At 48.6% G+C, this 27,109-nt stretch overlaps 1 protein-coding gene across 5 annotated transcripts; it reads right to left on the bottom strand.

The window, feature by feature from the left end:
* Window positions 1-2,105: 2,105 nt before the first annotated feature.
* LOC108157343 (dopamine receptor 2) lies at window positions 2,106-27,109 on the bottom strand. 5 transcript variants are annotated; one of them, XR_004471799.1, is made up of 5 exons: window positions 27,022-27,109; window positions 11,301-12,974; window positions 11,157-11,238; window positions 9,624-9,843; window positions 4,193-4,269 (listed from the first exon to the last, which is right to left on the bottom strand). XR_004471799.1 is itself a non-coding variant. In XM_017289363.2 (4 exons), exons 2-4 carry the CDS (start codon window positions 12,794-12,796, stop codon window positions 4,186-4,188), a joined length of 1,662 nt encoding a protein of 553 aa, XP_017144852.2. In that variant the 5' UTR covers window positions 12,797-12,974; window positions 27,022-27,109; the 3' UTR covers window positions 2,106-4,185. The 5 variants fall into 5 exon arrangements, 1 of the variants encoding a protein (XP_017144852.2); XR_004471800.1 differs by lacking the exon at window positions 4,193-4,269 and adding an exon at window positions 6,520-8,267; XR_004471798.1 differs by lacking the exon at window positions 4,193-4,269 and adding an exon at window positions 6,520-6,921.

Genomic DNA, 27,109 nt, shown 5'->3' with positions numbered 1-27,109 from the left:
CAACCGAATAAAATACCCCAACTCCGGGACTCGGGAGACCACGCGAATTTGACTTTGCCCAGAAACAAAGTCATCAAAACCATGATTGCAATACACACACAGAGATACTCGTAGTCGTGCTCGTATTTGGGGCAACATCGAAATCGCTGAAGGAGCAGCAACAGCAGCAGCAGAGGGAGCCAAGGGGGCAAGACTAGGAGCTGAATAGAGCAGCGAACTCCGCGTCCAATGCCACAAAATACAAAACCCGAAACGTGGAGACAAACACGCATTTCGGTTCATTAACCAAGCCCAACAAAAGAAGCGTAGGAGCCAGGATGTGGCCACAAGGAAAGGATGGAAAGAGTGGAGCCGGGGAGCCGGGGAGCCGTGGAGCCGGGCCATGTGGCATTAGAATGATAGGAGGGGGGGATGGGAGGTGGCATACCCGGGAGATAGAGAGGGTGAAAAGCACTAGTAGCTAACGGAAACAAAATTACCAGCGAGCAAATAAAATGTCGTCGAGGGTTTGACGCTCACCATTCAACGCTCGACATTCTGCTCCAACTTCAGTGATAAGCTTTGATGGGGCGAGGATGTTGGCTGCTGTATGCTGTGGGGGGAATCCGGGATATTGTGTGCAGCTTGCCAGCAATGCCATGCAACGTTTCTTTTTTATTAGTTCTCCGCTTATCCAGCATTTTGGCAGTCGTTATTTGGCTGATTACGGGGCCAGGACAGGACAGAACGCTGCACATCTGTAACTTTCGCGTCTCCCCAGAACGGATGTGTTTTGACCTCCATTCCGCACACACACATACATTCGCAGTCGCTGTGCAACAAAGTCTGTGACCCGGCGAAGGTGTGGCTTCAGCTTCAGATTGGCCACTCATGCGGAAGCCACACAGCCCACCCACTAGTGTGACCCTTTGGCCATGCCATTCGCATCTGTATCTGCGCTTTGTATCTTTATCTGTATCTCTGGGTTCAACTTTGGGTCATTAGTGCTCTGGCTCCCTCCTGGTCTCTTGTTTATTTTCTCATTAGTGAGTCAATACACGTAGCACGTTTTGTCCCCACATTGTTGCCGACAATGCGAATGCAGGGCTGACACTTCCACGTCGCCTCCATGGGTGGCTGGGTGGCTGGGTGGCTGTGTGGCACAACTGGCTTAGAGGTGGGGGCGCACAGATGCTTTCTCTTTCATGTGTGAGTTCCCTGTGTCCTCGGGAGAGTTGTTTAAGATGCGTGGCCTGCAGTTCGCACTTTGCTGACTGCAACTTGCAGCTGTCTATCCATCTTAGCCCCTGAGTGACTGACTGCCCGACTGCCCGACTACCCGACTACCCGACTACCAGCTCATACTTGCCCCAAAACAGGCTCTGAGAGCGTGAGAGTGCACGGGGGCAAAAAGCACTCGTACCGAGCATCGAGAATGATCCGAAAATGTAAAGTGTAAAGTTTTTGCCAGTTGTTTGCTGAACTGGCATTGCACTTTGTCTTTTTGCTTGGCTGGCCATCAGGGCATCCCAGCATCACAGCATCAAGTGTGGCATCCACTCTCCGCCACTCTCTGCCACTCCCCTAGAATAAAGAATAATCTTTTTCCAGTAAACCGCAAGTCCGCAAGGATTCCTTGCCCTCAGCCCCAGCCCCAGTCCCAGCCCCAAACCCAGTGCCCGAAGTGAAATTTAAATAAGACAAAGTCATCGTCGAGTGTTCTCGATACTCAGTTAGTTCTTAGTTTTCTCGCTTTAATCTCCTTTTGCGTACACTATATGGTAGATACACACACAGTACAGTGTAGATACAATATATATATAAACTTAAGTGGTTTGCAGTACACAGATTACAGTTTAGAGTGAACAGAGTTTGCAGCTGATGGTCGCTGGCCGCTGGCCGCTGGCCGCTGGCCACAGGCCGCTTTGCCTACTCCGACTCCAACTGTGGCTCTTGACTACATCTTCATGCAATCTAGGCTTACATACTTACTCATACACACAAATCTTTACAATTACAGTTACTGTTCCAGATGGGTGGAAATGGTAGGTGTATCTATGTGTGTTTACTTACAGCTAGACATGCACGCACACCACAAAGAACTCTGGGAGCTATTTCTCTTATCCGCTATACATATTCAATATTAATAATTGCCATTTGTTATAGTTTTTTCCTTTTGTTGCTCCTCTGCACTGCTTTGCTTTTTTTTTTTTTTTATTTGCCTTCATTTTCCATTCCGCTTTGTTTGTTTTGAAAACAATGAGCAACATTTTTCTATTCTCTCGTCCCGAGATGATGATTTGTTCTGTTCTATTCTGTTCTGTTCCCGTTCGACCCGACCCATCCATCCGCTAAAATGACGCATCGCCATTTCTATTAGTTTTTCCCCGACATTCCACTCCACTCGCTCCTTGAATTTGGTGGAGCGGGAAAATCAATCCTAATTGCACACATTAATTATTGCAAAATCGAAATCGGATAAGCACTCACTCATAGAGGAACCCTTTGATGGATTACATCTCAATTAATAAGTAAACCCTGCATATCTGAAGCACACTTAACATTCACTCTATTGTATACCCGCTGTCCTCGCGAGGAGTTCAAAGTACAAAGCAAAGGGAACAAAGGGCCTTCAAAGTTTTGTACTTGGACACTGACAACCGAAATGTGAGTAGGGAATGCCTTGAATGGTACTGCTGGGTAGCAGTCTGAGGCCTGCTGTTTGCTGATTGTTCGAGTCCTTAGCAGTCCTTGGATAAATTCATATTGCACCCGTAATGTTTATATTTGTACCAGTTGGGACAGAAGTAGGTTTAAATCTAGAGAGAGGAATAGGCAAAGAGTGGACCTGTTGCTATTTACAGTAGGTTTCGCGTAGAGTATAGTAAGTATAGTATATCATCGAGTATAGTACTTGGTTTGTGTCTGAAAGAGAGTCAGGTACGTGGACAGGTTTGAAGACGTAGCTTGCAATGGCTAAGACGCTTGAAACATTTACGGAACAACGAAATATTTTACTCTAGGGGGTAACATCTATATAATGGAAGATCTAAGATATGGCAACTAATTGTAACAACTAATTTACATTAAACAACTATGCAACCCACCCACCGGTCATCGCATCATTGCAAAGTATAGAAGGATAATCAAATCAGATATTCTGTTGCATAGTGTTCTATCACCAATCGATAAGCTAATGAGAGACTAGGCGAAGGCTAGATCGCTATAGTACGAGTATATACACACATCAATGGAGAGATCTTAGGGCTAGTATGCTGCTGATTGGGGTCCCAATCAAATTCCGTGGTTCTCTGGCTGAGTTTACTTGACCGAGGAGCTGGAGGAACTGGAGGCAGCCTCCGTCTCCGGCCGGCATTCCAGTTGCGGTGTCGTCTGCACCAGGGCCAGTCCGATGCTCTCACTGTCACTGTCGCTGTCCCCTTCATCGTCCACATCGCCCAGTGTCGTGATCTGGCTCTGCACACTCTGGCGCTGCTCCAGGACTCTGTGGTGGTGGTGGTGGTGCTCGCGGTGCTCCTCGGCGGCATCAGTGAGCGAAATGGCCGAGATGGTGTCCACACCGCCAAGAGCTGGGGCCGTGGGCGAGCTCAGCGAGGAGTTGGAGCTGCGCAGACGCCTCATGCCCGCCATGGGCATGAAGGATACGTGGTGACCCGAGGAGTTCGACGGCCCCATGCTGCCCGGCGTCAACGCCAGGCTGGAGTGCTTCAGGCTGGGTGCCACAGGTGTGTTGGCCGCACTCACCGACCCCCCGCCCCCGCCTCCGAGGCCGAGAGCCGGCTCCAGCAGCAGAGTGGCCGGCACCGAGGCAATGGTCAAAGTGGAGACCGACGAGGGCCGTGCACCGCCGCCCAGGTGCAGCGAGCTGGCAGAGGCCGCTGCCGCCGGCGGTGCGGTGATCGTCACTATCGTCTTGGCCGCACTGTTCACCGCCGACGTGGAGTTGAAGTCCCCGCGGTGCTTCATCCCGGAGCTGCGGCGCCGGTCCCGGTGGTGGTGACGATGGAAGCTCTGGCAGCGGGTGCACGATCGCTGCGAGGAGGAGGGCGTGGCCGTGCCCGAGGAGTGATGGTGGTGATGGCCACTGCGCGAGCCGCCTCCCACTCCGCCGACGTTGGCGCCTCCGCCGCCGCCGCCGCCGCAGTTGCTGCCACCGCTGCAGGTGCTGCAACTGCTCAGCTGACGTCACATGAGCGTGCGGTCCAGCTGGTTCACCGAGTGGTAGCCAAAGGAGGTCGAGGCTGCCACCATTGCAGCGGCCACGTGGCACTGTTGGAAAGAGAAACAGAAGCAGAAACGGAAACGGAAGCAGGAACGAAGCGGAGCGGAGGATGAGGAGAACAGGATGCACATAGAACAGGAAGAAAGAGAAGGAAAGAGGCATTTAATTAACATTTTGTTGGTTTATTTGGTTTCAAGTGTTTTCATACAATTTGCAGGCAGTGTATCTCTGTATTAGTGTGTATGTGCGTGTGCTTGTGTTTATGTCTATGTGTGTGTGTGTGGCAGAAAACAATTTGCCGTTATAAACGCAGCAGCCGCAACAGCAACAGCAATAGCAACAAAGCAACAAAGAGTGAAACAACCAAAAACAACAACGACACACAGACAAAGAGAGAAATGAGAGAATGATGGAGGGAGGGGCAGGGGGGGCAGCAGCAGCACCAACAACAACAACAACAACAACAACAAGAAAAACAACAACAGCAATAGAAAAATGTAGCAGCTTTTCCAGCTTTCCTTCTCTGTTTTTCTTATTTTCGTCTATTTTTTTCCCGTGTGCTTTTCATCCGGTGGTGCAGTAAAAGTCAAAGCAAAATGCATGATTGAAACTAACAGAAAAATAACTAAAAAGAGAACTAGAAAGAGAGAGCAACAACAAACAGCAAGAAAGAGAATCCAAAAAAAAAAACAGAAGTAGAAATAGGAAGAAAAAATAGGGAAATAAATAGGAAACAGGATATCCTCGAGGGACCGAGGCAATTGATACCCTGGCAGATCGATCGCATCGTTAGTGAGGATAAATGTACAGGAGATTTTCTAGTGGGGTTGAATCGAAAATGACTGTGTCACAAAGATCAGATGTCTGTTGTTTTTAGTCCCAGGTAGATTGGAATAATGACGGACGAATATTAATCCTTCTGCGATGCAAACATCTGATCAAAGCCACACGACATCATAGATCATCTGCAAGGGTACCAAAAAAAGAAAGCTGCCTGGCATTTCAGCCACAAAGCAAACCGTAATAACAGTAACAACAACTTTAACAAAACGGCCATGTGTTAGTGTAGGTTTGAGTGTGTTCGTGTGCGTGTCCATGTGTGCGTCTTCCTTCTTTCGGTCGAGGGAATACCAAGTGCCCATTGAGACCTCTTTGTGTCCTACGGCGCCTTTTGGTAGCTCTGCATCTTGCAAGTGCCTGGAATTGTTCTTCCCTCCTTCTTCTTCTGCCTTTCCCCCATTTTCGGCCCTACTTTCTCCCAATTTCCCCACTCTTTTCGACTTCCACCCATCATCTGTGCTCTGCCAATTCAATTACTTTCTTACGGTCGCCTGGTCTTGGCCTCTTATTAAATTCTAAAATCCCTTCCCCATTTGCGTACAATTCGCATTACGTATACGCCGAGTGTGCTGCTGGTGTTTTTGAGTGTGGCCGCAATTAGCTTAAATAATTGAAGAGTCAGACCGGATGGCCCTCTCGGTCGACGCCCCAGGCAATTGGGTAATTTGCAATTTTTATAGCTCACAGGACCAGCCATCCAAAGCCATCAGCAGGGGGGGTATCAGCGGGAGCAGGGCTATCACACAGATAGGAGCTTGACGGCTAATCACTGGAATCTCTGTTCAACGAAAACCGCTCCCAAAACTTTAATCTATTTCGATCTGTTAGGAAATGCCATTAAGATATGTCCGAAAGCTACACTCACTTTCTGTCTATGTGAGTCCTTCCAAAATTACGGCTACGGCTAGGGGCTTGTCGCTTATAGAACTTGACAAGCCCCGGCCAAAGGTCAATGGCACCGTCAACTACTGAGAGCGTTTTTCGAGCACGAACTTGTCGCGAGCCCTCGGGCCAGAGACCTCTTTTGTAATTTATTGCCTAACACTCAATAAACCCCTTTGGGGGTCACGTCACCCCGCCACGGGCTAAACCGTGAAGTAAAGTTTCTTAAAAGGCTTAACAGACATTTGCTTAGCCTTTCTTGGGTTACTGGTGACTTTGTGAGTGACTGACTGAAAGATTGACTTGTGCAAAAGCCAATCTACCCCCCACCCGGCCAGTCCCTGGGCAAGGACATTAAAAGTTATATGGCTCTGGCCACGAATTTGGCCATTTACTCTGGCTACTTCCGCCTCGACTCGACTCGACTCGTCTCGCCTCGCCTCAACGGCTCTGTCACATAATTATAAACGTTAATTTCACGTTCACAGTCAATTAGGGATAATTGATGTGTGTGAAACATTTGTGGCAAATTACATTTTGATGCGAAAGGACCATTATCGAAAGAACGAAACAAGCAAAGAAAAATAAAAGTACGTGTATTCCCTTTGGCTAACGTATGACTAAATGTCGCTAAACTTGATTATGGTTTCTGTTCTGTTCTGTTCTGTTTTTTTGGGGTCAGCGGAAATGGGTTGATTAATTGTTTCAATAATTTGGTTTTGCCAAATGCCACAAAGCTTTTGGCCAATAATTGATGCAATTAGCAGCGTTTTGCGCAGCAGCAGCAGCAGTAGAAGCAATAGCAGCATCACGAGTAGCATTATTTGTGTGCACTCGTACTTAGCCAGGGATTGATTAAAGTTGTGCTCTGAGTGCATCTGGAATATTCGAAGGGGGGAGGCCTATTCAAAGGCCCCAAAGCGCAGCAGTTCTGGTGCTGGTTCCGGTCCCGCCCTCAGGCAGGCCAGTGGGTTCTTCTGCAAACATTTAGAGTTACAAATGCTGGGTTTACAAGCTTACAAATTTATGCTAAGTAGGTGGTGGTGGTGCTTCAATGTGTGTGGGTGTGTGTGGTGGGTGTGGGTGGTCTGTACAGAATGTTCTCTATGTGTGGGCTGGATGGCTGGCATTTTCAATCAAAACATCTCGGCAGATATTCCTCGAAGCCCGAAATGTCATGCAAATTGGCCATGTCTGACAGACTGCGTGTGCGTGTGGGTGTGGGCTGTGTGGCTGTGGCTGTGTGGGTTGCCTGGCCATAGAATCCTTTACGGCTCATTAGAACGCAGAGTGGGTGCTCTTTCATAGTGGGCTGAAATGTCAGCCAGCGATTAATCATTGAGTGTTCCGTGTGCAAGGCCCTGTCTCGCCCTGGGTGTCTGCGTGCATTAAAGTTGAATAAAAACCTCAATCGAGTTCATTTTAAACTGTCATCCAGGGTCCATTTGTAGGCACACACAGAGGCGACTTGTGGCTGACCGCAATGTGCTTGAGGTGGAACAAAGATGGCCCCCCAGTGCGGCATGCGAGTCAAAGAGTTGAAGTCCGGAAATCGAGCTCTCGCCGGGGGGAGGCACAGCGACAAAACCACACGTCTGCAATATCCTCATTTGACCAGAACCCATTTCCATTTGTCGTGCAGCTGGCAAATTGCGAAATGCGGAAGTTGCCCCATTTGTAGGCGAGCCAAGCACTTTCCTGCTCGGACACACAGTCTTGGGGACTCGGACCAATAAATTAGGGAAATTTTGTCATAAATTAAGACCTATATCAATGATTTTTGAGGCCCTCAAGCTGGGTGGCTTGCCAAAGTCCTTTCGGTTTTTGGGCGATCAATTGTCATCTGAAAAAATCGAATTTGGCAGAGTACTCGTCCATGATTATGGAATCAATCGTACGTGCACGAAACGTGCTTTAAATTTTCGCCTTAGTTCCGGTGGCTGCCACATTCATATTCAATCATTTCTCCGCCCGCACCACTGGACCCCGCATTCAGCTCGCTGATCCAGCTGCTCGTACCCTTTCCCGAGTAGAAAAAGTTTTTCCATAAGCTTTTTCCCGACCCAGTCGTGCTCGAAGCCTTCCTTCCGTACTCGTACTGGAATTGGCTTCGGAAAACACTTGGCAAATAAATTGGCATGCTCTTGGGTGTAATTGATATGATGACAGACACATTGAAAAAAAATGAAAAATAAAAATAGCCCCCAAACCAGGCGCAAGCCTAAAGCCAGTATCGAAATCCAAATCCAGAAGGAACGGATACAAAAAGGCGAGCGGGGCAGGGCACACCATGATGTCTGGCCCACATATTGACTGTTGATTGCTGTAAATAACATTTTCATCAATACAATTACATGTGGTGGTGGCACATGTGTGTGTGTGTGCTCTGTGTTCTGTGTTCGACTGTTCGAGTGTGTGTTTGTGTGTGTACGCATATCGTAGAAGCGAAAATTGAGTTGGAAGTTTTTAAGTGCAAGAAATGTTTATGGTTCACTTGATAACATTTCTCAAGTATCGGCTGTGCGTGACTCCATCCCCTCCCCACCCCCCACACACACTGTTTCTTCACACAAACACATGTATGTATGTGTTTGACATGTGTGTTTGTGTCGGTGTGTGAGTGCAAGCTAGACAGCCATCGACGTGTGGATGGGCTGTTGAGTGTTTGGCGTGTACATAGAAACCAGGTCGGAAGGGCCGGCTACAATTACAACAACCAGAAGGCAAAAGTATAAATTTAAAAATAATAAACACCAAACTGGAGAATGGGGGGTGGGGGTAGGAAAAGTCGGATAAAACTTGAGGAAAATTCACACATAAAAACAACACAAGATCAACAACCAGGCTTCATGTGGGACGTTTTTCCCTGTTTCGCCATTGTGTACACTGCGGGAAATCTTTTGTGAGAGGAGGAAAACATCGACAGGAACAAGAACAGCAACGGAAACGGTGACAGAAACGATGAAAGGACATTGTGTCCTGCATGTGTGTGTGTGTGTGACTGTGTGTGTGCTCTTGTGTCCAGAGACTTTGTGGCAAGTTTCGTTCATTCTTGTTTGATTTTTTGTCGGCTTTTTTTCCACCTTGACAGTAACAACATAAAGAGCAACATCATCAAACAACGACCGTAAAGCCAACGCTGGGAGGCGGGTGGGGACTGTGTGGACTGTGTGGGCTGTCTGTGTGTGTGTGTGCGGGTGTATATATGTTCAGGTGCAACACATTCAACAGGTGCTCGAACAGAGTTCTCTTTTCGTTTTTTGATTTTCTTTTGCAACAACGTAACCAACAAAAGGAACAAACCAAAATATAACGACACAAACAACAATGTCACGGTCGAGCCAACAACAAGGGAGCGAGCAGGACAGACTCAGCCATAGACAGAGATAGCAACATCAACATCAACAGCGACAGCGACAGAAACAGATGCAGAAAATGGAGTACAGCCCAGGTGGGTGGAGCAGGGCGACTCAACAAAAACGACTGTGCAATGCGTTGTGGGGTTTTTCTGTGTGTTGTTCTCCCCCTTCCCCCCCATTCCTCTCTGTGGCTTCTGTGTGGATTTGTGTGAGTGTGTGTGCACAACGACTTTGAAAGAGACAACAGGCGGAGAAGAGACACCGAGAGACATCGACACAGAGAGAGAAAGAGAGAAAAGACAAAGTCACAAGTCGCTTACCTTGCCATTGACTTACAAAAAACAACTTAGGGCTTCAGCTTGAGCTTAAGCCAGGAGCCTGAAATCGAAGGGGGCGGTGGGTGGGGGCGACGCCTTAATCAATGTCAACTAAATGTACGAGTATGCTAAACTATATATAAGTTTGCTCGCAGGAATTGTGGCGCACGTGCTGAATGCCGTGCAGCGAGCAGGTCGAGTAGCAGCGCCGCGTCGCAAATCTCTGTAAGAACACGAAACGAACACCACCGGAATCATAATCAGCTATTCGCCACGCCACAAAACAAACACAAAGCACAGTCGAGTATTCCCGACTATCAGATACCTGGTACTGAGATTTCTCCACATTCCACAGAAAAACCTGGAAGAGGGAACGTGGTTTGCCGTGGATGGACTTAGTCCTTACACTTGTGGAAGCTGGGAATGAAAGGTTTGGTATTCCGATTTCCCCAGTGTTTTTATTATAGAGGTTCGTTTTTGACTGGCAAGAGATGGCACTATCGATACACACTCCACCCAAAGATCCAGGGTATGGCTCAGACAGACAGATGGACGGAGTACCAGGTATATCGGGAAAAACATATGGTAATTATGTGTTGAGAGTTCGAAGAACGGCAGTGTGCGAGATGGTGATGATGCGATGATGATGATGCGATGATGATGTGTACTGATGATTCCTGTAATGATATGATCCGTTTAGTTAGGCAGAACGTAAAGTACTTTTGATGGATGTGAAATCAATTTTGCTTCGTTTTCAAACCAAATCACGTGAATGCAAATCATAGTTAATTATTCCGAGACGGGACCTGTTGAGTGCTTATCCTCTGATGGGGTATTCAGCTCTCGAGTGCTTGCCAGGGGCACAACAATGGATCACTCGACTCCGACGAGTGACTCTGACTGGTGCAATACTCTCGCACTCTTGGCCTTGGCTCATCCTCAAACATTAGAAAATTATTCATTAAAATCACAGCGGGGGGGAGTCTGAGGCTGAGGACCCGCACAGGTTGGCATCTGATGATTTATGCAAGGATATGGGGGATGGAGTGCGATGAGGAGATGAGCACGTCAGGATAGGGGCGAGTGTCAGGAAGTTTTCATGGCTGTCCGCCTGTCTATCCGTCCGCCATGTGTGAACGGAAGCCAGCAAGCCAAGCAGGCAGCCAGCGATTCAGAGAGGAGGATGGTCATGAGGATGAGGATGTTGGTGGCACGGATGGCACGGGTCGCAGGAGTGGGCGACGAGTAAATGTCAGTTTGCTTTTTTTTCCATATTCATTAAATTTGTAAATTAATTTTGCCGTTCGTTGAGTTTCGTTTCTGGAGCATAAAACAAGTGGAGATATGGGCAGCCGCGCATAATTCGTGGAAAGCGGAAAACCTGGGGCCGAGAGTGGAAAAACTGTGCGACTGTTACCATCAAGCCAAACCGAAAAAAGAAAGCAACGGTTAAGACTGAGAGAAATCTGAGAGTAATCTGAAATCCGAATCCAATTGTATGGCGTGGAGTGGGGGCGATGGGGGTGGACAACTTACCTGCGACTTGGACCGCATTGTGGGCTGATACTTCCGGCGGATCTTGCGGGGACAGCACATGCACAGCAGACGCACAAAGGCCCTGAGGGAGAGAAACCAGTTGATGGAGTGCTGAACGGCAGGATTAGTACCCCGGGGTCTCACCTGCGAAAGTCCCTGCTCCAGCAGGCGTAGATGACGGGATTCATGCACGAGTTGATCCAGCCCAGCCAGGTGACAATCGCCGACACAATCTCCTCGTGCTCGATGCACTCCATGCAGAATCCGGACAACAGGTTGACCACGAAGAACGGCAGCCAGCACACGATGAACACGCCCATCACGATGCCCAGCGTCTTGGCCGCCTTCTTCTCCTTGGCGAACTTGGCCAGCTTCCGGGAGAGCGAGAAGTTCTTGCCCATGTGCCGGTGGCGGGCCAGTCCGTTGTTGTGCAGCGCCGATAGCGGCTCGTCGTCGGGCTCCTCTGGCGTGGATGTGGTGGTGCCACCGCCATGGTTGTGGTGATGGTGGTGCGAATGCGAGTGCGAGTGGCTCAGGGATCCGCCTCCGCCACCGCCACCGCCACCGCCACCACCGCCCCCACCCGACACCTGGTTGGCCTGATCCCTGGTGGTGCCGCCGCGATGGATGCGCAACGTGAGCTGCAGCTCCCCGGAGGCCATCAGCACCTGCTTGGTGCCGATCTTGAGGGAGCGCGTCTGAATCACCGCCGCCCGGTAGATCCGGCAGTAGGTGAAGACCATCACCAGCAGCGGCAGGTAGAAGGAGATCGTCGAGGAGAAGACCAAGTAGCCCAGGTGCTCGGTGAAGGTGCACTTGTAGGCGGGCATCTCGCCGTCACGCGCCGCCCGCCACCAGACGATGGCCGGAAAGCTGATGGCACTCGAGCAGATCCAGACGGCGGCTATCAGGCCGGCGGCTCGCTTCACAGTCATCCGCATGGGATAGCTGAAGGGATCGGTGATGGCCCAGTAGCGATCGAGCGATATCACGCACAGATTCAGGATCGAGGCGGTGCTGAAGAGGACGTCCAGGGAGCGCCAGATGTCGCACCAGTCGGTGCCAAAGAACCACGTGTTCTCCAGCACCTCGTACAGGGCCGAGAAGGGCATGACCACCAGGCCCACCAGGCAATCGGCGACGGCCAGGCTGGTGATGAAGTAGTTGGTGGCCGTGTGCAGATACCGCTCTCGGATGACGGCCAAAATGACCAGGGAATTGCCAAAAACGGTGGCGAACGAGAACAGAAAGAGGAAGGCCAGCAGGCCCACGCGATCGTTGGGCAACGCCTCCAGGAACTCGGACAGATCCGGCTCGGGGGTGGTGCTGCTGCTGCTGATGGTGCTGCTGAGCGGCCCCATAGTTGTGGTGGCCACACTGCCGTTGAGGGCCAGCTCCGTGCTCGTGGGCATCGCACTCAGACCGTTGAAGTAGAAGTAAACGTCCTCCGATATGTTGTAGCTGCTGTAGAAGCTGGCTGGGGCTCGGGTCTGTGTCTGTGTCTGCGTCTGATTGAGAAAGTCGCCACGTAGCAGGGCCAGCAGGGGCTCGACGATGGCCGAGGCGGCGGCTCCTTCGGCTTCAGCTTCCGCTTCCGGCAGCGCCAGCTGCGACAGCCCATCCTCGTTATCCTCCACCATGGCTACGGCTACGGCTACGGCTACGGCTACGTCTGTGTCCCCCACTCAATGCAATGTTGCTGCAGCTGACGCGAATCCCTGTTCCGGTTCCTGTTCGTGTGCCTGGTCCTTAGACAGCGGGTCTGCTGCTCTGCGGCTGCCAGCCAAATTAATGAAGCGCATTGTCAAGTCCTTAGTCCTGTCCGGAAGAGAGAGACGGAGAAACTTGAGTGTTTTGATTTTCATATTTAATCAGAGTTCGATTATGGATATCTGAATATCTGAAGATAGGAGTTTTTGCGTCCATCTAATGAACCTGTTGTATGTAATTGAATCCCAGGAAACTCCGGCTATAAATTTCATTCAATTAAAATGTTGACTTGCACTCGCATCCCCCGTGTACAAAGTTAACGAATTTCCCAAGCACAAAAGCTTAACAAACACATTAATTAGAGCATTTTCTGCCCCAAATTCGGGGAGGCACAACTGAAACGAGCACCAGCAACGGCAACGGCCCCGGCACCTGCTCCTCTTCGGTGTCTGGCGAGAGAGTCTCGCCCCGAAAGGTGCGCAATTAATTGGCAAGCAGACACGGCAGATGCCGCAAAGCGGCTCTGGGGATAGAGGAGCGGAGCGCCACACAAATAAACAAATTAAATTACATTTCAAGTGCCAGAGAAGGGGCAGGAAGTCAAGCGTGCGACCACTAGGACTTGAACTTGCCACGGCGAGAGGCAGACAGAGAGCACAGAGCAGGGAGAGCGGGCAGGATGGCGGCAAAGTGGATGAGGATGTGGCAGTGGCAGTGGCAGTGGCTGTCGTAGTAGAGGCTGTGCTGAGCCGTGCCTTTGTCAACAGCATTTGACTGAGGAAGTCAACAACTGTGCAACACATTATTCAAGAGCTGTTGCTCTTGTCAGCGAGAGTTGATTGCTAAGCTCGGTACGACGAGTATTTAATGCAAACAAACTCTGGATGTGACTGTGTCCGGAACTTTGACTGTGACAGTGTGGACCTACCTCCTGCTGGGGGACAATTCAGGTTCAGATTCAGATTCAGATTCAGGCTCTGGTCAGCTATTAAATTTTAACCCGACTCCATTGTTGCCAGCCAGCCACTGTGAAATCCTTTGGCCAGCACCATTCAAATCCACGACTGCCATTGGCACACTTCACTCAATGCCCGGCCGCAAAGAACTGGCCAACGAAGCGCTGCGAAATTGCATGAATAGCCCGATGACTGGCAATCCGATTCCGGGGCACTTTTCCAGGCACAGACACCATGAATGTGAGTTGGGTTCGCTATGGGGAGCAGGAGCCTGCAGAGGTTGAGTCTTTAAAATGTTTGTTTTCATTTGCAACATTTGTTGTTTCTTTTGTGCAGCGGCTGTGGGCCATTTGTTTGCTTAGTGTTTGTTCGTGATTATCACCTGCCAGTCTCAGTCTCAGTTCCAGGGACAGGTCCTGTCTGCAGCCAATCGACCGGGGCGGAGGCATAGCCTCGTGCCTGCCACATTCTGGCTGCTCATTTCCGGCTCGCGTACGCGTCCCCCGCATGCCATAAATTTTCCTGCCTCCTGTTGTTGGCTTATCTGCCCCCTGCCCCATGCCACGGTCGGAGTCGGGTCCAGGGCCAGAGCTTGACACCGTTATGGTTTATGTTTTCTTTGGCCATACTACAGCACCGTCTTCTGTGTTACTTTTCCTCTACTTTCCATTTCTTTTTTGCCGAGCAGTTCAGTACAATTTCCTGGCACATTTCTCTTGCGCTCGGCAAGCAAGGCCCGGCCAGCGGAACCGGCTAAAAAGCAGACATTTTTTTCACTTACTCACAGCCCTCTCCGATGCGCCCGATGAGGCAGAGGCAGAGGCTGAGGCTGAGGCTGTTGACGTGCAGTTAGTCACAAAGGGTGTATGGGGAGGGACCACATAAGAACATGGCAGCCAAATGAGAAACATGGAAAAATATGTGTAAAGGCAAATTCATATGCGCTCAGTGGGTGTGGCCCTGGCTGTGCCCTGCAGCTTTTGGCCGGGCCGGGTTTTGTGTCTGGCCGGGCGGTAGAAATTTAATTGAGGCAACCTTTAAGGTCGCTCACGACGCGGCCTGGGCCAGGAGGCTGCTGGCTGCTTGCTGCTGGCTTCTATGCAAAATGCTTTCGACCAGGCCAGCAATTTGTACATGTGTGAAAACCCTTTTGACCCTTTTCACCCACACAAGCACACATGAGGCGGGAGGGGGCTCTGTAGCTCTGTGTCTATACGGTCTGTGTTTGTGTGAATGCGTGCGTGGCTGGAAAAGGACCCGAGCAGCGACATGGAAATGGTTAAGTCATTGAATGGCCTCATGAAAGTTAAGCAAAATGGCTGCAGACAAGCCCGGCCACTGCCATTGGTATGCGGGTATACCAACTTGGCCAGGAAGTTTGGCAACTCGTGTCGTCAACACAGAGAGAGAGAAGGAGAGATTGAGTTTGATATTTCGTGGAAAACTGGTTGGCCAATCGTGATCTGCATGAAAATGAAATACTCATAGATCTGTGTGAGTCATACCGAAACTTTGAAGTGGAATCAAAATTCAAACACTAGAGAGTATTTTCTATTTTCTATTTCGAAAGCTTTACCCTCTTGGTACAACATTTTCGTTGCTGGAAATTAATTCCGTGCAATGTAATGAAATTGATTCGGGTTCGAGACCGGACCCAGTGCACCACCAAATCACGCCCAATCACAACATTACATTTTAGATTCAGCATCGACCAAAAAGGATCCGGAGCCCGACCACAAACGTTCTACGGGCTGTAGACCCTTCTATGGCTGGCAGCCATTGCGGCATGTTTGGCATGCATGTTCTCCGTGTTTCTCTCCCTCTCTCTGTCTGCTGAGCTGTATCTGTATCTGTGTCCCGGCCAGTGACAGCTGCAACAACAGTCTTTGAATTTAAATGGTACTCAAAGTGAAAGTCAAAAAGGAACAACAATGCTGACATTCAATATACTGGAAGTTGCTTTGCTGATGGCCATTTGTTCAATTTGTATGCGCGTCGTAATTACATGAAGCGCTTTTCCATGTCGCATTGTTGCCTATTGAATTATGAAAATGTTCCCCAGGCCCCAGCCCCCAGCCCCCAGGACAGGGGATGTGTCTGTTGAAATTGTCTGCCAACTGGCACCCAAAAAGCCAAGAGGCAACGCGGACAACTATCTCTGGGCTTTGAAAGTAGGCAATACAATTTTTACGGCCCTGGCAAGCACTCCCCTGATGTCAAAAAATACACCCAAGCCTGACATCAAGCCCAAGCCCCAGTCCCGCAGTCCCGCAGTCCCGTCACTAATGCCGGTATTTATTGGAGGGAGCTTCCAGTCAATGTTGTTGCTGCCTCGATGGGCTGGCACATGGCATGCATGTAGGCCCCGATCCCTACATCCATTAATATTCTGCACTATCATGGAATTGGAATCGCAAGGCAGATAGGATACTCCGATACCTACGCCGCGGCGGCAGTGACATTGAACAACCTTTTCCTTCGCGGGCGGCTTTCGTATTCAAATTAACTTGAGTTGAACCTGAAGGGGATGCAGAGGGCTACGGATACGGTAGGGTAAGGTAGGGGAGCCGCTCTATTATCTTTGGGTAAGTATCGGTGGCACCCACTCAGGAGCTGGGCGATAAATCGCTGCCGAAAATCTTCCAAATTGCTCCCAGAGCGTTTTTGGGCGAAAGGCAAAGCCAAAGCCAGCGAAGATGAAGCAAAGCCCGGCGAAACTGGCGAAACAGGCAAAACAGGCGGCCCGGAGTGAAAGGTTCAAGCCAGTCTAAAGTGGCTCCCCACTGGCGTCCAAATCTTTGACAATCTTAATGCGAATCCAAGTCAAACGCACGCACATCGTTGGGAGAAAGTGGAGCTGGGACTGGGAGCTGGGAGAGCTGAGACTAACCCAAGCGAGGCGAGGCACTAAAACGACGGTAAATACAGAGAGTTAAGGACTCAGTCAGTCAGTCAGTCAGTCAGTCAGTCGGTCGGTCGGGGTTCCGTTCGGGCTGAGTCCACAAATGAAATTTAATCACGCGCGTGGCAAAAACGCTCTTGAGCCACGGCCCCAGCGTCGATGTTTGCCTTATTTTCGGCTTTGCAACTGGTCCCTCCACCGATTTGATAATGTCCTGCGCCCGAACCGTGCTGCCGTGTCGGTCCCGGCCTGGCCCGACCCGATGCCAAGCCGCTTGGCTGCTTAATTATGTCACAAATATTTACACCGATCCCCACCAGAGTGTCGTGGCACGCGAGGAATCTAGCGAAAGCAAACAGAAATCAAATGAAACAATGGCCGGGGGCCGTGCCTATAGAGAACGAGGATGGAGGAAGGAGGAAGGAGGTGACGAGTCGGCTGGCGGCATGTCACAATTTTTCTTCTTTTATTTCGGGATGGTATGAGTGTATTTTTTTGTGGCGCTGTTCAAGGCAATCAAGGACAAATAAGGACAACAGCAGTGGCCGCCATGAAAGTGGATTTCGTGATAATGGCTGGCATTAATTTGTGGCCCGCACCGACGATAGGAGACACAATCGACAGCCTCCCTCCCTCCGGTTCACTGCCAATGCGATTTGCACACAGAACGGAAGAAGGAACGACAGAGAGCACAAATTATTTTCATTTTGGTGAGTTTTTCTCTTTCGTGTGTTTGTACTGTTGTTGTTGTTGTTGTTGATGTGAGGATTGTTGCGGAAATACCTTTGGCATGTTAAAAGTTATTGCCGACTCGCACACATGGACAGGCAGAGACACATTTAACGCGCTTGTCACGCCATGAATAATGATTGGGCAGAGCGACAATCCAACAACGAGACTACAGCAACTACAACAACGTCAGCTACAAGGTGAACGACGACGACGACAACTTCCAGCCAGCCAGCCAGCCAGCTATCAACGTCTGTCTGCTGTCAGGGAGAGCCAATCGAGCATCGGGCATTACTTTAAGTGGCACATTGCTCATGCGACATGTTGTCCCACATTTGTAGTGCTCGGTCCAACAGCATCCCTGTCCCACTCCCTAGAGTGTCGTGATTAATAATTAAATATTGTCACAAATGTGAAGTGGAACCGGACTCGGACTCGGACTCGGATCCTGTCTGGTTGTCCAGTCCTTCTCCGTTCTCCTTCTGGGGCTCTCTGGCCTGTCCTCCCCTGTTCCGTTCTCTGGCTTTTCCTGACAAATGAAGTTAGCGTACTGGCTGAGCGAGACATGACAGAGAAAACACGGAATGTCATGGCAGTCATGGAATGTAAGAGGACACACAGGACTGACGTCATTCGTGTGGCAGAACTGAGGCATTGGAAAAATGCTAAATAATCCAAATCTTGTGTGCACATGAGCAAATCATTTGAGCAAATATTTGCATAATTAGAAATTGATTCCGCTGCTGTTGTGCTGTTGTGCTGTTGCTTTTGCTGCTGGACCTTCGACCCGCGATATAGATAAATTCTCGTATGTTAATATAGTTTCATCGGTGGCATCATACGAGTATACAGCTAATGTTTAAAATGTTGCATTCCCATGCCATTGGTTACGTTCATTTTGTTTCCAAGCCCGAACTCTCTTGCTAAACTTCTGCTCCAGTGAACCCAGGATCTAGGACCCCGTTGACTCCATTCCTCTGGCTGATTCACTTTCATTTCAGCACACGCACGCACGCACTCGTTTCATTTGCCGCCGGGGCCCAGAGGACGTATTTAAAGTTAGTTTTTTGATGAGTTGGCATGAGTTTTATTAGCGGCGCGGCGCTCAAAGTTTCTCTTTGAGGCAGCATATCACATCACATCACGAAAAAGGCAGTTCAATGAGCAGCAGCAGCCATGGGGCCATAGAGCCGTAGGGCAATAAATTAAAAATGTATCATATCGCGTGGGAAGGCCAAGCTGCGAAAGGGACTGTGGAAAGGGTCCTTTCGATTGCCGAATCTTAATGGGTTTTGCATAATTTTTCGGGGCGAAACTTTCGCTGGAGATGGATGGAATTCCAGTCACATGGCCAAATGAGATATGTGAGCACGCTCCTCCTAATATGGATAATGACACTCGTGGCCCGAAAGAACTCTGTCAGCGCGCGGATACTTGGCCAAACATGAGAGAATTACAAATTGTCGCCACACACCAGCGGAATCCCCAAACCCACGAGCCAGAACCCAGGACCCAATACGAGTACGAGTACGAGTCCCCGATGGCCTCGTGCCTCGTGGCTCGTGGCTCGGCACGTGGCTCTGTGAGACAATTCCAGTTGCAGTCAGGATAATTTCCAAATAATAATAAGAGGCCAGAAGTCACGTCCCCCGATGGCAGCACGAGTAGGAGCACCGACAGCGAATTCATCAGAGGAGCTGAAATATTGACGCAGGGCTTCAAGCTCCTGTGAGATAAGAGCGAAAGTGAAAACGCCAAGGACAAAGGACACAAGGAGTTGCCCCAAGCGGATGAATATAGAAAGACAATGACGGGAGGGGGCCACATTTCACTTTCTTTCTCTTCCCTCCGGCTCTCTTGCTCTCTCTCTCTCTCTCTCTTATCGATTGTTCCTAATGGCCGCGCCAAACGGCCACTTATAGTTTTATTATATGCCCGTATCAATTTTGATTTGCTTGCTGGCGAGAGAAAACAATTTTCTACGAATAATTTGCCAACCATATCTGTGAGGGCGTGTGCGTGTGCATACATATACACAAGTATAAGAGTATGCATGTATATATGTATGTGTTTTACATGATTTACACAATAAATGTCATGCGGCTGCTCTGCTCTGCTCTGCACGCAATTCCTGTTAGAACATAATGCACTCCACTCCTCTCCACTTCAATGGCCAGACAGCTCCGGGTACGGGTCCGGGTATGGGTCCGGGTACGGGCCATTTTGTGGTAAAATCTTTTGGGCCCCAGGCTTATCGTCAGTGTGCCAGTTTTTGCCTTAATCGGAACATCTCGACTGTGGCTCGAGAGTGCTTTATGCTTTCGAGTGACATTCTAATCAACTGCATATTAGCATGATGGGAGTGCTGGCAGTGCTGTACGTACGAGTAGCACTGGAAGTGGGTTAAGATGCGGATCGGGCCAGCACGGGAGTAGCATGCAATACTTGATCGCTGTGAGCCCTGCAGCTGATTAAGTTTCTATTGCCGTTGCAAGTGCGCGCTGTTGCACAGCACAGCACAGCACAGCGAGGGCACAAATTTGATGGCTTATTAAGTCACAAAATTAACATTAAATTGCAATCTGGCGTGGCACGGAAGCCGGAGCAGGGATACTGCCAAACTGCTTCACAGACAACTCGCGCGACAGCGCTTCGATTCGCCAAAGGTGGCTGAGAAAAACTCATTTCAAGATAATTAGTTAAGGGAAATGTTTCAGCGAACCATCCTAATCCCCACCCCACGCACACACGCCCGCAAGCAGCAAAGGAGTGCCGCCCGCAAAAGTATGCTACAGTTTTCAGCATTTCTCATTTGGCTCGGCGCAGCGCGGAGGTGAAATAAAACGAAAATTGCTCATAGTCACAGGCCAGGCAATATTGCTTGGCAATCTTCTTTTTCTGCCAACTCAGGCTGTTTATTAAAGCTCGGCGGCAAGCGAAAATAATAATAAACCAGCGTCTAAAAAAAGCAAACTGAGCAAAAGCTGCACAAAAGGCCAAAAAGTCTGCCGCTGCCGCCGCCGCTGGCGCAAGTAAAAACCAAACAAAAAAAGGTGCAAATTAGAAATATAAATATGTATACAGGTACATATTTATGTGTTTATATTTATATTTTTATTTGTGTATTTATGGGTATATTTGTGGAGCAAAGAGAAAAGCTAAAATACAAGCACAACGAGAAACACAAACAGCGACGGTGGCAAGAACAAAATCTGCTTGGCTGAGCTATTTGCAATCATGAGAAATATTATTTTAATTTTGGTGTAATAATTTGCAGGAGAACATAATTTTCATGAGCCACCCACGCAGCAGGCAGCCCACACTCCCGTTACCCTCGTCTGGCACCGTTTCCCTCTAAAGAGGCCAAATGCGAGATGTCTATCCTTGGCATAAAATGAAAATGAATTTAAATACCTGAGCCGTGCGCCATATACTCGTACTGTGTGCCGTGTGCCCACGCAGGAAAGCCAACACCAGCCCACTCCACCCCATCCCATCCTCCGACTGTTGCAAGGCTAGAGAGAAAGTACGTGGCCACATCGCACATAACGGTACCAGCAGCAAGGCGGGAAAACACGCATTCACATTCTTCCCCCCGACTCCCAAGCCGCCCCCTTGCAATCCACTGGAGGGCGCCTGCCAATTCCCTGACTCTTCTGCGGCTGCCAGCGAATTGTCATTCAAATCTGTCGCATTGCCCGCGGGCCCTAATGGGGTGTTGAGGGGTATGGTGGGCGGCACCGCCAGTGGGCGGCAAGTGTGGGTGGGTTGGGATATTGTGGGTAGTGGGCGTGTCAAGCACGCAGCTTACTGCAAATTTTATTTGTAGCTGTAATTTGGAGCGTTTTGCGTTTAGCTGCTGCCTGAATCCGAGTCGCCCTGTTCCCTGTGCTCCCTGTATTCCCTGGGAGTTTCCCGTCTTTCCCTCTCTCTCTCTCCCCGTTTTCTCTTCCCTCTCTTTCGCTGTATGCGTGCCATTCATTATTTTCAATTTTTCAATTCAGAAACTTTTCATTGCCTGCGTTTACTGGGAGTGATGTCTTCCGTACCGTCCCTAGCTGAGCCAATTTCTCGTAAATTTTTTACAATTTATTACGATTTTCGTTTAATTTCGTTGTCGCTTCGCTTTCGCGCCGTCGGGCGTCTACCAGGCTCCATGTGCCATTTCAAATTTGTGGCATAATTCGGTATGGTTCAGGGGCTGTGAACCGTGGGATGTGGGGCGAAGGAGCCACTGGTTTTGTTTGGCTTGGATTTGCATAGCCTGGCCACTTCATCGATTATTGGCTGTTAATTCTTGTTACCGAGGCGGGGTGGGGGTCGTCAAAAAGTTTTCGTATTTATTGTTTGTCGGCCCCATCAGCTCCAGCAAGAAAACTTCAAGAAAAAAGTCAATTAGAGCAATTGAACTGACGCGTCTGAAAATTTTAAGCCCTGTTTCGTGGAAGAGCAAAACTTTCTCCCCTCGCAAAATATACGAAAAAAAGAACGGACAATTCTAAGTGACAGCACGTGTTGGGAATTAGGTAAGCAAATGAAGGACCCCAAGAATGTTTCGGGGAATTTTACTGGCAGAATGGAATGGAACTGAGCAGCAGATATAGAAGGTTACCCCCCAGGGGAGGCACCTCTGGAGTGGGGTGGCTGTGGCTGTAAATGAGGCATATCAACTGGGGAAAGATATTTAACGCCTGAGAGACTTCGATTCGCAGGGATACCAAAGCAGATATCCAGTCCAAAGCCAATCCTTTGTTCATTAGCAAATTGATATATGTTTGTGTCAGATCGCATTCTCCCCAGACTCTCTGGCAGCTGCCAATGCCTGGTAGATTGTCAGATTTTTCCTAGACTACCTTGAAACTTCTCACTGGCTTTGCCGTATCAATTTCTCAGTTCTCAATCCTTTCTGGCCAAATGCCCAAGCCCCAGCCGTAGAAGAGCTGCTACATTAATCATCCTCACTCGGCAACCACCGCAACAACACCAGCCAAGAGCCAGTCACACACACAAACTGATACGTGTGGCAAGGACCAAGACTAGGACTTCTCTGCCTGTCATAAGTTATTAACAAAACGACCCTTTAGCCCACATATGCCAAAGCAATTCGTAGAGTGCCATCACAGGTTTACCCACTCACACAGACACAGGCAAACAGTGACTCCAAGCCAAGACAATATTTTGGTAGCACACTCGAACGACAGAGCGCACAGAGAGGCAGCACTCGGAAAGAGACAGAAGATTGTAAAGCCCGAGCGTCAGTTACATTTTGTAGACTTTGTGGGGGACGGGACGGGACGGGACTTCAAGTTGGTTGCATTTTGTTACATTTTGCCCGCTTTGTGGAGAGGAGAGGAACGGACAGAAGCCGAGTGTTTGGCTGCCCCAAAATTATGACCACTCGGACGCAATTTACTGGCAGTGTGCCAAGGCCGCTGACGTCGCTGTTGTGGCTGACAGCTCATTGGAATTTTCATTAGTGTTACAAGTGCGCCGCCATTGAGACGGCCCGGTCAGAGTCGCCAAGCGACCAGCAGCAGCGGTGGCGGCGACCTTTCGAAAAATCCACAAATATATACGCACACATGCAGGAGGCGGGGTCGCGCCCACAATCCAAATATGAGTATGTATGTGTGGGTTGGTTCTCTGAAATATACAAACAAGCCTCAAGATTAATGTGCTGCGGGCAGTGCAAAAGTTTTCGAATGCTCGGCATTGCATACTTTCAGGGGCGTCGCCAAACAGGATTCATATGTCCTGAAAGGAGCCCTAAAGAGGCTGGACTTTGATGGCGAAATTCTCTGTAAAACAAACCCTCTTTAGGGTGGGTTCCTGAGTACCGCCGAAAGAGTTGGCTGGCTCCCACTTCTGGGGACAGTCAACTTTCGAGTGGCGTTAATGTGTGAAACTATTTTACTTCCAGGGGCGCCGATAAACCGGTCTCATATGTCCTCAAAGGGCTAGACTTTGATGAAGAATTTTCTTTCAATGGTGGCTCTCGAGTGCCGATGACTGACGCTAATGGGTAAAACTATTTATTCGTGAATTTCAAATAGAAATATTCCTCTTTAATGGAGCTCCTGGCATACAGAGTTACAGGATACAGAATGGGTTTTACTCCTTTGGCCAACATTCAGGCTTTCGAGGCGCGCTAATGTGTAAAACTACTTAAGTGCCACCTCTTTCTCATTCTCTCTCTCTGCTCTCTCCCTCTCTCTGGACCAGACAATGTTGCAGATTGCCGCTTGCCATTCCTGTTTTTGCTGTGGTAATTGCACTTTCGCTGGTTTATTACCCACACAGTCATAAAATGTAATGCACATCATGTACAAGTACTTAAATATGGCGGAGGCTCCGCTGATGCGTATGCCTAAATTTTGACTGCCAGCCATTACCATACACGTATGTACATACATATGTTTAAATATAGCCACAACCCATACCCTTAAGTTCCCCCTAATGAGGCACCCCCGCCCCCCTAAAATGCTGAATTATTCCACGTGACATTCCGTACTTGTTTATCTGGTATTTTTGGTCTCAGTGCAAACAAAAGTGAACGCGGAAATGTGTTGGTTTTTTGTGTCTTTTTATACCCTTTCGGGGGGTACGAGTATTATGATTATGATTCAGGACATCCGCCATTCACAGTCAAGTCGATAGAGGCATGTCTGTCCTCCTGTTTCTGTACAGAAAATAACCATTTTGAAAGCTGAAACCTTACATTAAGGTGTGATCAAGAACTATATCATAAAGTAGCCATAGATCCGCAAGAGTATCCAACGCTTACCTTCCTTTCGTTCCCCTGTGTGTGTGTGTGTGTTTGTGTGCATTGTCCTGTCATCGTTTGTGTGTAAGAGAACAAAACAATAAAGAAATGCGGCAGAAATAAATTGCAATTGTTTTGCATTTGACGCACCAAAAATATCTTCTTTTGGGGCAGATACAGGGACAGGGACAGGGACAGGGGCAACAGGGCGGCTCGTTATTACTGGTTCTATCTTTTGGTGTGGCATGTGTGCGGGTACTTGGCTGGCCTTTATTGTGTGTGCCTCAACAATTCTACTGTGGCAAATGGATTTCCTTTTGTTCCATTGAACACATTGCTAGCACACAATCAAGCCACACACATACACACACACACACCACAGATATTAAACACACATACACTCACATGGATAGACATTCGATTCACAAACTATTTCAATTAGAAAGCAGTGGCTGAGGCGGAGTCCCGACTTTCACAACACAACACAGCGATTCCACCTGTCTACATCTTCTTGGTGGGTGGTTGAGGTGGGGATTGGTGTTTCTATAAAAGGAATCGCACATGAACCGCAGCCAATACACTCGGAAAAACCAAGATCTATTTCCACACAAATGTTGACTGAAGAATTTTACATTTCGCATTGAAATATATTCAAGTATGGCAATTCCAAAGTACTCTTCCCTTGAACTAAGAACTATCATCAACATTATCTAGGGATCGATGACAAACGTACGTCTTTTCCCGCTGTGTGCCGTTAGAGGCATGTGTGTGTTCGTGTGTGGAGCGGTTCTCCTTTGCTCGGCGTTGAAATATTTATATGCAAATAAATAGTTTAGCGAGCTATCAGCTCTCCCCCTGCTCCTGGCTATTTGTGTGAGTGTGTGTGTGTGTGTGCTATTGTCATTATGCGTAGTGTATAGCAAGAGGGCGGTACACAATAGTGGGCGTGCCATAAACAATAACCAGAGAAGAAAGGATACGTACGAGAATTTTATTATTACTCGCTAATGGTGCGTGGCATTTAATTGCTAATCCATTGGCCTGGGCCTCAGAGGTCCCGCCAGATAAGGATGAGGCAGCCAATGGAAGTAAATTCCAGTTAGGTAAATTGATTTAATTGAGTGGAATTTGTCTTATTTATTAAATCAATAAGAACACGAAACGTTTGTGGAATTTGCCGCAGAAGAAGTTGCCTAATTAACCCGAGACTCTTGTGTCAATTCCATGGAATATTCTGCCATTTTATGTGGGGTGTGTGAGAGGAGCAAGCGTACTTTTGGTTTCAATCTTGTATAATTAAATCAAAGTTAAAAGCTTCCAAAAGGGCAAAGCTGTTAGTTAATATTAAATATTAAATATCATCAAAAGGGCAATCCAAACAGTAGACAGTAAACCAACTATTCGGAAAAATGGCAAAAGCTTCAAATAAAATTAAGCAAACAGCAGAAAAAACGTAAAAAGAAATAAAAGAATTCTTTCCGAATAGAATTTGCATTAGGGAAAAAATGAATTCGGGGAAATATTTATGTGCCAGGACAAACACACACACACACACACACACACACACCGAAAACACACAGACCCAAACATAGTGACGCTGTTGACTTTCATTACCTTGCGCAAATAGAGGGAAAGTCATTAAAAATTTTAATGAAGAAAGTTTTTTTCTTTTGTTTCTCGTTGTCATCATCATCCTCATCCTCATAGCCTCCATCTTTAGACGCGTCTTTAGGCGCCGCTTTAACTTTGTATTTAAATTTGGTTTTCCTAAAAGTTCTGCCCCACTTTATTGTGAGCAACAAACAGGTGAAGGCTGCCACAGCATCCGCCGCAGCAGCAGCAAGTCCTGCGTCTGGCGCATGATTTATTAGAGCGATAAAGTGATTAAATTAAAATTGATTTATATGGCAAGAGTATGAAAGGGGCGCCACTGCAGGCGACAACTAGCAGACGTACCAGCAGACCTGGCCCCCCTTTTTACACCCTGATTATCGCTTGGATTTCTTATTTTTTATTTCCGGTGAGGGGAAGCAAGAGCAGAGGCAGAGCTTCCTTCCACCACCACAGTGGTGGCCAAAAGTAAAAACTTACTAATTTATGCAAAACAGGCGGTAACGAGAATGGCGCTGGACGGAGACAGGAACTGGAACTGGAGCGGTGACAGGAAGACAGAGGCGGAGGCAGAGTCTGGGGCTGGGGCTGAGGCTGAGGCTGCTTGAGGCATCGGTCTGAGAACTGGGGTGGGGTAGGAGTAGGGGACAACACGGCGTATGATTAACCTAAATATTCTCGTTGTCAGCGTCGTTCGGTCTTGATTTTTCCTTTTCCCCTGCTTTCCATTTAAATTACCAAACTAAAAAAATATTGCTTGGGGCTTAATTTATTTCCCGCTGTGCCGTCCAGTCCAGGCACCGCCCACCGAACAGAAAAAGGTCCTCGGCCGATCCTTGGGCGGGTCTCTGTGTTCATGTTTGTGTGTCGCTGGCTTGTTTGTGCTAGCCAAAAGGGCAACGCAACTAATTTGCTGGGGACAAACAACTGGCCAAATATAGAGCCAAATAAATAAAAGGAAATTGTCAAACTTTCGGCCACCAAAACCAGGACCGAAGCCCAAACCAGTTTCGATCATTGGCCAGAGGCTAATTCATCGCTTAAGCGAGTTTATTGAATGCATCTGTCCCACTGGGATTTCCCATTACATTCCCATTTAAATAAAACACAAGATTCACAGGGAAAATATTCTGAAGCTTGGCAAGGCCACTCCACTCCACAACAGGAGCAATTCCTACTCCTTTTACCACTTACCGTGGGGATGTCACTAGACAGGCTCCAGTTGTTCCGCTTCGGTTACGGCTCAGGCTCAGGCTCTACTTCCTTCCTCTATCGATGGCAA

This window comes from Drosophila miranda, chromosome 2 (genome assembly GCF_003369915.1).
Source record: "Drosophila miranda strain MSH22 chromosome 2, D.miranda_PacBio2.1, whole genome shotgun sequence".
NCBI classification, from domain to species: Eukaryota; Metazoa; Arthropoda; class Insecta; order Diptera; family Drosophilidae; genus Drosophila; species Drosophila miranda.
The sequence above is the reverse complement of the archived record's forward strand: the minus strand, read 5'-3'. Positions and strand labels throughout refer to the sequence as shown.

Excerpts from the sequence above, each read along its gene's own strand:
- LOC108157343 (XM_017289363.2), bottom strand. The coding sequence starts at position 12,796 with ATGGTGGAGGATAACGAGGATGGGCTGTCGCAGCTGGCGCTGCCGGAA. Across the intron at positions 11,239-11,300 it reads TGGAGCAGGGACTTTCGCAG|GGCCTTTGTGCGTCTGCTGT; the intron begins GTGAGACCCCGG and ends TCTCTCCCTCAG. Across the intron at positions 4,270-11,156 it reads CAATGCGGTCCAAGTCGCAG|TGCCACGTGGCCGCTGCAAT; the intron begins GTAAGTTGTCCA and ends TCTTTCCAACAG.